The sequence below is a fragment of the Tupaia chinensis genome, unplaced genomic scaffold, assembly GCF_000334495.1.
Source record: "Tupaia chinensis unplaced genomic scaffold, TupChi_1.0 Scaffold000280_1, whole genome shotgun sequence".
Classification (NCBI taxonomy): Eukaryota; Metazoa; Chordata; class Mammalia; order Scandentia; family Tupaiidae; genus Tupaia; species Tupaia belangeri.
In genome coordinates, this window is record NW_006159763.1 from 467,338 (window position 1) to 476,065 (window position 8,728).

Sequence of the window (8,728 nt, forward strand, 5' to 3'; positions counted from 1 at the left end):
CTGTGCTCGCCGCCCTCGCCCTGCTGTGGCCGCTGCCACGTGTCGTGCCTCCCCGGCCTGGCCCTGCCTAGACTCGCGGCTTCTGCTTGGGCTCAGGCCACTGAGATAGGCAGAGCCCTGGTGGCTGCCTGCTTGTGCCCGTATGTGGCCGTGGCGCCCGCCATCACCGCCCGGCACCTGCTCTGTCCCCCACCTCGTGCCTCTGTCATCCGCTGCCTCAGTGCCATTCTTGCCTCCCTCTCCCTGGTTGGCTCGTTCTGTGACAACCCCAGGGCTCTGCCTCCCTCTGCCCCCCCACCCCCCGGCTCCACGGCTCCTTGCACCATCGTGCCCCTCTGCTGCCTGCGTCACTGCTGCCTGCCCTCCTCGCTGCTGCCAGCGACACGGCCTCCCTCTGGGCCCGCCATCCTCTCCATCCTCACAGTGGCCACCTTAGTATTCCATTGTTTCCATGGTGACCTCACTTGCGCCATTGTCCCCGAGGCAGCCTCTAGACGTGCCGTCTCTGTGGGTGTATCTTGGGACCTCCCCTCGTCATCACTGTTGGGACCGTCCCCTTCTCCCTCATCGTCCCCAGCAGTCGCATCTGCTCGAGGGGCCCATTTGTCCTGCCTGCTCTGTGGCTAGTGACCCCGCTGGACATGACTGTGACGTCCCGGTTTCCCGCCATGACTTCATGCACCATCTCGCCGCCACTCTTGCCCCCATTTCCATCCTTGGTGGGGAGGTCCATCAGGGCTGCGGGGAGTTCTCTGCTGGTTGGGGGCCTCTTGGCGCACCAGCCTGGCTGGGGTGGGCTGCACCCCACTTGCCCCGACCGGCTCTTCTGTCCGGGGACTCGGTGGCAGCGGTCCATCCACTCCCTCCTCCCTGGTCCAGAGGGGCAGAGGGCTGTGGAGGTCCAGGCCGCGGGGCCCAGGAGGGGCCGGGGCTGCCGGGGAGCTGCCGGCGGCGACTGACTCTGGCACCTGCTTGCCAGCCCCTGCCGACCGGCTGTGCTTCTCTCAGGCTGCAGTCGCTGTCCTTTGTCCTCTCCCACGCCCTTGGCTCCTGGGAACCTGGGAGAATGGAGGGACGGGACCCAGGCCGCCCGGTGGCCAACATTCCCGCCAAGACAGACCGCTCGGCCCTCGACCGCACAGGGCACAGCCACTGCCGCCGCTGCCGCCTCCGCCTTCGCGCCTCCTCCTCCTCTTCATCCCGCTGCCGCCTCTCCCCAGGCGCTGGGTCTCTGCCCTACCAGTTCTGACCGACTCGTGCGGGGCTTGAGTATAACTTGCCAAAATCTTTATTCTTTCGATATTTGCAGATATGTGCCACTGTTTCCAACTTTTCATCAACAAAAAGGCCTTTCCAACTCCTTCCAAATTAGAAGACCAGGTGGTGACACAGCACCTCTGGACATTCCCTGTGCGGGGCCGAGGCGGGCCGGGCCCTGGGACTGCTCTCAGATGAGAAGCGGTCGCGAGCTCCCCGCTCCAGAGACCCACGGGAACCTTTGTAACTAACCCCACCCCCAGGGAAGGCTAGGAGCGCCGGAGCCCGCGCTGGGGCTGCCCGGGACCAGGGACCAGGCCCGGCCGGACGCCGCGCCAGGCTCGCTGCACCGAGAAGAAGGGAGCTGGGCCCCACGCCCGCCCGCCGGCGCCGGCCAGCGCACCGAGGCCCAGAGGGCGGGGCGGTCCGAGCCCTCGGCCCAGCTGCTCCCGGGGGGAGCTTTCCTGCCCCTCCCCTCCTCTGCTCCTTCCTGCATGGACTTCTGCCGTTCCTGCTCCTGCTCCGGACGCCGCCGCCGCCACCGCGCTTGCCTTGCCCTCTCTTTTTGGCCTCCCCATTTCCTAGGATCCGCATTCGGGGGGACTGTGCCCCAGGAGCTTGGCAGGGCGCAGGGCCTCTTCAGGCCTCTCTCCTCTCTCTCTCCATCCACTGTGCCCCTCGGGCCACGCGGACATGCTCGGCGCCCGACCATGTGGTGTCAGTGCCCCAGACAGGCCGCCTGCCCGCTCACTTCTGGACTCTGCTCTCCCCAGTTGTCAAGCCCTGTGCTCCCGGCCACTCAGCCCCACCGTCCACCTCTCCTCGCCCCTCCCTTCTCTTGGCCCCAGCCCCCTGGGCTGCTGCTCCTCCGCCCCTGGTATCTCGTGTCCTTGCTCTTTTGTAAGGGGCGGGCCGGCTCAGTGACCTGTGCTGCTCTGTATGGTGCCGTGTGTAAGAATAAACCCGTTGGAATACTCGTGGTCTCAGTTCCTTCCCGTCCCGCCGCCCCGGCCCGACCCGACCCTGTGCTAGGACTGCCCAGGAGGAGGGAGGAAGGAGGGAGGGCCAGGGCTCTGGGCATTTCTCTCCCGGGCCCTGGGCCTCCGTAACACTGGCTTCTTTTCTCTTCCAGTCTCGAAAGGGCACTGACCCAGACCGGGAGAAGAAGGCCGCAGAGGGCAAGGCACAGCGGCCGCGCCATCCCCATCAAGCAGGTGAGCACTTTCCTTCCCCGGGGCTTGAGGCCCAGGAAGTGCTAGGTGTGGTCTTCTCAAGGCCTCTGTGCTCAGAGGGTGGTGGAAGAGGCAAGCACCTCCCTTCCAAGCCTGGCTCCTTACCGAGGGCCCAGGGCCGGCGTCTCCTGCTTAGGAGCCAGCTGGAGTACTCTTCCCTAGGCGTCCACCTCCCGGGCACACTGCGTGGCCCTCCTCGTCGCCACTGGAGGGCAGCAGAGGGCTACCAGCTGTCCTCAGCCAGTTGCTCTCCAGGACCTGCAGGGCCCGCAGCTCATCCCAGAGAAGGCTACAGGCCTCTGACCTAAGGTGCAGAAGACAGTGACCCGAGGGGGTGTATGGAAGGGCACACTTGGCCCAGTCCTGCCCTAAGTTTATTCGCCCAGTTCTATAATAAGACCATCCATGCACTTTGTTTATTTTAGTCTCTCTCTTCCATGAGAGAGAGGGGGCACCCCAACAGGGCCTAGACACAGTCCACCCCCAGCTTCAGCTAGCCCTGGGTCACAGGCACGTGTGTGCCAGCCTTGCAGTGTCACGCTTTACTGCCATGTCACCATCTGTCCCCCCTTCACTTACTAAGATGCTTAGCGCAGGTGCCACCCCCAAATCTCCTCAGCCTCCTTTTTGAGTCACTTCCTGGGAGCACTCATTGAGTTCCCCCGAAGTGGAGGTGCCCCCAGACCTGTTGTAGGTCCTCCTACAGGATGGACGGCGTCTTTCCCCGGGGTCATGGCATGTTAGGCAGGAGCTCCAGAGATGCTGGGGCAGGACAGGCAGAAGGGGGGGTGTCCCTGGAGCGTGCACAAGAGCCTGTGGGGTGGAGGTGCCCTGGAGGTCTGGCGGCCGGGCAGTCACCCCGTGGTTGTCTGCTTCACCTGCGTGGTGCCGGCGTGGCATGGTGTTTTGGGATCTGATGGTTGGAAAGGTCCTGCCTGCAGGGAGCCTGTTGCCAGGTTTAGAGCACAGAGGCGGCGGCACGTTCATAACCCCAGGGCTGGGCTTGCCAGGGTTTGGCCTCCTGGGCTGAGGCTCTGGGGGCTCACGTGTGGCATGACCTCTCAGGGGCAGGAGACAGGATTCACATGTTGAGGTTGGGAGTTGCAAGTGCAGAGTCCGGGAACCGTCGGCCCCAGATAGCAGTGGCTCACTTGCTGCTCTTTCCACGCTGTCCATCTGGAACCGTCCTTGCGTTTGTGCCCAGCAGGGGCTGCTGCGTGGTCAGCACACTGGGCGCCACCCCCCCCCAAGGCTGCGAGCACAGGGCCCCAGCAGCCCACGTCCTGTTCTGCACGTGTCTGTGCAGATCAGCCCCATACGAACCTGTTGACTGTGATCGCCTATCGCGGGGCACTGCCATGGGGTCTCCTGCCTCGTGATGCAGATGTGTTTTGGGCATAGAGTGGTCAGTGTCCTGTGTGGTGGGGGCAAACGTGGCGTGGGCACGTGCTTCCTGTACATGCCACAAAAATGCATCAGTAAGAATCTTTCCCGGGGCCCCAACGTGCCCCCTTCTGGCTAGTGGTCGGTGGCTGGGGCTGACTTAGTCCCTGAGTTGCCCACGTGTGGTGGGAGAGGAGGCCCTGAGAACTTGCGCCTGGGCTTCTGGTGCAGCCTGGGAGCGGCCAGGTCTCACAAGTCACAGCCCCTAAATCTCAGACTCCTGGCAGGCAGACCCCCACCCAGTCGGCCCTGTGCTCCTGCACCCCCACCCCCATCAGGAGCAGCTTCAGTGCATGCTCCCGACCATTCCAAACCAACGGCCTCCAGGGCGGGTGGGGTGCCCACGCCCCTTCTCCCAGCCTGGGAGCCATTCCTGAGGCGTCCCGCTCTCAGGGCTCCCTGCTCTCTAGGGCCAGTCCAAACCCACCATATCTGCCCCCTCCCTTTTTTCTGCCCTCCTGTCCCGGCTCCCCATTTCTGTTCCTTCCCCTCCCCCCCAGCTCCTGCTGGGAGTGGAGATTGCATTTCAGTTGCCATTTGCATTCCCAATCAATCCGGACTCCGCAATTAAGTCGGCTGGCGGAGCTGAGAGGGAGGCGGCGGCGGGAACGGGTCCTCTGGGGGCTGTCGCCTCCGCACTGCTCCCATTCCGCCCCAGATTGCTTCCTGCTCCACCGTGCGCAGCCGGCCGGCCAGGGAGGGGAGCAGAACCCCTGGAGCTCCTCTCCCTCCTGGAACGCAGGATGGGAGGGATGGGAGCAGCGGGGTAGGCAGGTCTCCTCCAACCCCACTGGCGGCTGGCTGTGCCTCATAGGGCGCTGTGTGCGTGTAAGGAGGGGGTGGGATGCAGGGGACTGTGGGTGCCAGTTGAGGCTCAGCCCCTCTCCACCAGCCCAGGTGCTCCGCCCACACCTCCTGCTAAGGAGCTTCACTGGGTCAAGCACTGGCCTCCGTAAGAGGGCCCTGGTGCTGGAAGGGGCTGGATCTGGGTGGGAAAGGGCTTTCTTCCCAGTCTGTCTCGTCGGTGGCCAGCCTGTCAGACCCCATTCTCGGAGGAGGCCAAGGAGGAAAGGTCCTTACGCCCTAAGTTCATTCTGACCATGAAGCAGGGGCCAGGGCAGGAATGTGTGTGGTGCCACGTGGCAGCTGGTGGCAGGAACAGGGCAGAGCTTGCCATGGGGGGTGGGCCAGTGGGTGAGTTGATGAAGGAACCAAGAGGCCAAGCTGAGTTTGAAGTGATTTGAGACTAGGGGCTGGTGTGGAATCTTCCTGAAAGCCAGGAGAGGGGAGCTAGGAGGGGAGGAGTCAGAAGAGCAGCTCACCAATGAGGACTCAGGAGCTCTCCAGGACGTCCACTGGGGTCTCGGTGCAAGATGTCCACCAGGCAGCCTCCACTCAGGACGTCCACCAGGAAGCTCTGCAGAGGATGCCCACTCGGGAGATGCCATTCAGACGCCTACCCTGGAGCCTCTGCTCAGGACGCCCACTCTGGAACTCCGTGCGAGATATCTACCCAGGAAGAGAAGCTCCTCCCAAGACATTTGCTAGGGATCTCAATGTGGGAAGTCCACTCAGGAAGTTCTGCCCAAGACATCCTCTCTGGAAGCTCCTCTCAAGATGCCCACTCAAGGCTCCACTCAGAACGTTCAGTTCGTTTGAGAGGCTCCTCCCAGGGAGTGCCCTCAAGCCCCGCCCAGGACGTCCGGTGAGAGGCTCCGCTCAGACTGTCCACTCAAGAGTCCCCACCCCACCAGTCCACTGGAGCTGCTCCGTGCAGGGCATCTTCTCTAGAGGCCCCGCCCAGGATGTCCGCTGGAGAGATCCCACCCAGGACATTGACTCAGGAAGCTCCCCCAGGACGTCCACTTGAGAGGCCCTTCCCTGAACATCCACTCGAGATGTTCTACCTAGGGTGTCCCTTGAGAGACCCCGCCCAGGACGCCTACTTGGAAGGCCCCGCCCAGGTGGTGCACTCCAGCAGCTCCATCCAGAATGTTCATTGAAGCGGCCCCACCCATGCTCACTTTCATGTGGTCATTCTTCAATGCGTTCTTGAGAGTGGGGGGATCCTGGGAGACCTCATCAGAGCCTGGTGGACCTTGTCATCAGGGGCACCTGCCCTTGGAGCCCTGTGCTGTGGGCCAGGGAGGAGCAGTTGTATCGTTGGCACCGTCCTGGCCAGCCTGGCGGCAGGTCAGGAGAGCCCTGGACAACCCAGCCAGCTCATTCTCTGACTAGGAGGCAGGGCCTGGTCACTTTGTGGTTTGTCCCAGGCCACCCTATGGCCTAGTGAAGGCCTGTTACCACCTGTCTGCAGAAGTACAGAGTAAGTAGCCAGGGGCACGGAGCAGAGCCTCCCCACGTGCCCCTCCTGTGGAGGGGGTCTCCCGCCGCCATGGGGCAGGGGGCAGGATGTGACCTTAGACGGTGGCGTCCTGGGACTCCCACCTCCTGTGCCCACACTTGCATTGGCGTTTGTCTGTTGGGGAGGCAGGAGGAGGAGAGTAAAGGAAGGAAGGGTGGCCAAGGCTGTGCGCTTTCTGTTGAAGAGTGGGACATGGATGGAAGCTACTCAGGACCCTGATGCTGAGAGCCCCCTTTCCTGCCCCCCACTGGAGAGGGATGAGACCGGCCGGGAGCTCCTCGGTCTCATCATACCAGGGTCATCCATGTGGGCCTGAGCCGCCTGCGAGGAAGAACTTAGGGCAGGAGCCGTTGAATCTGGGCGCCAGACCATAAGCTGAAGACAGGGACTGCCCGTTTTCTCACATCTGAGGTCCTTATTAATCCCCATTTTCTTGTCCTTTTGAAAACAATTATTTTGAATTTTTAAGAATTTTGTCAGAGGGTTAGAGAGTACGTGCTCTTGCTGGAGAGGGAGAACGCGCCTGCCGTGGGGAATGGTCATGCCACCGTCCTCTCCACGTCTCCCTCCCTTCTTTTAGGGTTCTGGGTGTGCATGCATGCATACCCGGTGTGTTTCTCAAGCTCCAGGGCCCAGGACTAGAACTGTGTGGTTGGCCATGTGGAATCCAGCTTCCTTAACCATTGTGCCTCATTCCCTGGCTGTCAATGGAGAGCCCATGCAGGCTGCTTCTGTCTCTGGGCGTGGCTTCTGCTAGTGTGGGTGGAGTTCATCCTATTTCACTCCCTCTGGGAGGGAACCCAGCCCCCCCCAGCTAATGCCAGTCCTGACCCTTCCCCCACTTTGCCCCCACTTGTGGATCTAGATATACCCTCTCCCCTGGGTTTTTTCCTAGCAGATTCCAGAAGTGCGGCCTCTTCTCCACCCTCCTGAGTTGGGGCGGAGGGTGGCAGGCCACGGATGGCAGTGCGGGTCCTGGCGATCTGCCACCTGTGGTGCTCCCTGGTCTGTTCCCATCCGTCCTCATGCTGTGTCATTTCAGGGCGGAGCCTGAGCGGGTGCAAGCTATCGCCAGAGGGCCAGGTTTCTCCTGGGAAGGACCCAAAGGCTGTGCTTGGGCAGCGCTTTTCCCGTGTCTCGTCTTCCTCGTGGGGTCGCCTCCCCCCTTCACCAGCTGACACCACATGGGCTGGAAGGCCTTTCCCAGCCCTTAGGGCAGACGTTTGTGGGTGTCCAGCCCGGAGCTGAGCCATAGCAGCAAGCAAGAGTGACAAGCTTGTGTCGTAGGCCTTCACTGGCCCAGAGCCCTCTCTCCCTCCTGGTTAGAGCGCCTTACTGTCACTGGCCCACCTGGGAAGTTTGGCTACTGACCCCCAGGCTGGGCCTTCCTGCTGCCTGGCTTGTGGAGTCTGGGGTGCTCTGGGGACAGTTAGGGGTGAAAGGCCAGGACCCTACAGAGGTCTCTGCTGTAGTTGGAGCCTCATGAGTAGGTGCATCTGTGCAGGGGCCCACGTAACCCCTGACGGGCTCCTGTGGTGACATGGGTCCCGCACTGGGAGAGGAGACACCACTGCCCCAGGACGACCCCGACTCCTTCCTGGCAGGTGGTCGGGAGCCGAGCTCTGTGGAAGGGTTTATCCTGCCGCTTCTCTATGGTTCAGCCACAGGTCCTTGAAGGCCTCCCTGCCCCAAGCAACAGTGGCTCAAGAGAGGGGGTGGGTGGGAACCAGCAGTTGGCGTAATGGCTATGTTGCTGGACTCCCACGTAGTCGACCATGGTTCGAGTCCCGGACCCGGTGGCTTAGAACTTACGCCGGGCGCGTGTGCGTGCATGCCCAAGATCGCGAGAGGAGAGTGGAGAAGGGATTGCGGTGTGACCATCCCCCCTGGGGGGTGATTTCTCGCTTTCTGTCTCTATGTCTCTCTGTCTGTCTGGCGAGCGCACGCGCCCTATAGCAAAAACTTCTCAAAAACAAAAAGGAGAGGGAGTTGGGTGTGAGCCAGTGACACTGACCTCGTGCCCTGCGCCGTGGCAGGCTGGTGGCTGGTCTCTGATCAGACCTGTGTTCTCAGGGGATCCTACTGAAGCGGAGCGGCAAGTCCTTGAACAAGGAGTGGAAGAAGAAGTATGTGACACTCTGTGACAACGGGCTGCTCACCTACCACCCCAGCCTGCACGTGAGTCCAGGGCAGGAGCCCGAGCTGGGGTGGGCGGCCGGCTCCACTGGCGGGACCAGACCTCAGGGTTTCAGATAGACCCTCCCCTAGAAAGAGCTTACTCTTGGGAACCAGCAGTTAGCGTAATGGCTGTGTCGCTGGACTCCCACGTAGTTGACCGCGGTTCGCGTCCTGGACCCGGTGGCTTAAAACTCACACCGGGCGCGTGTGCGTGTGTGCCCAAGATCCCGAGAGGAGAATGGAGGAGAAGGGA

At 62.3% G+C, this 8,728-nt stretch overlaps 1 protein-coding gene across 1 annotated transcript in view; it reads left to right on the forward strand.

Annotated features, from left to right (window-relative positions):
• AGAP3 (ArfGAP with GTPase domain, ankyrin repeat and PH domain 3) overlaps positions 1–8,728 on the forward strand; it is a 63,833-nt gene that overhangs the window by 36,365 nt on the left and 18,740 nt on the right. Inside the window, 3 exon segments of the mRNA XM_006172419.3 lie at positions 2,390–2,442; positions 2,444–2,471; positions 8,371–8,475. Coding sequence (XP_006172481.1) covers positions 2,390–2,442; positions 2,444–2,471; positions 8,371–8,475 — 186 coding nt within the window.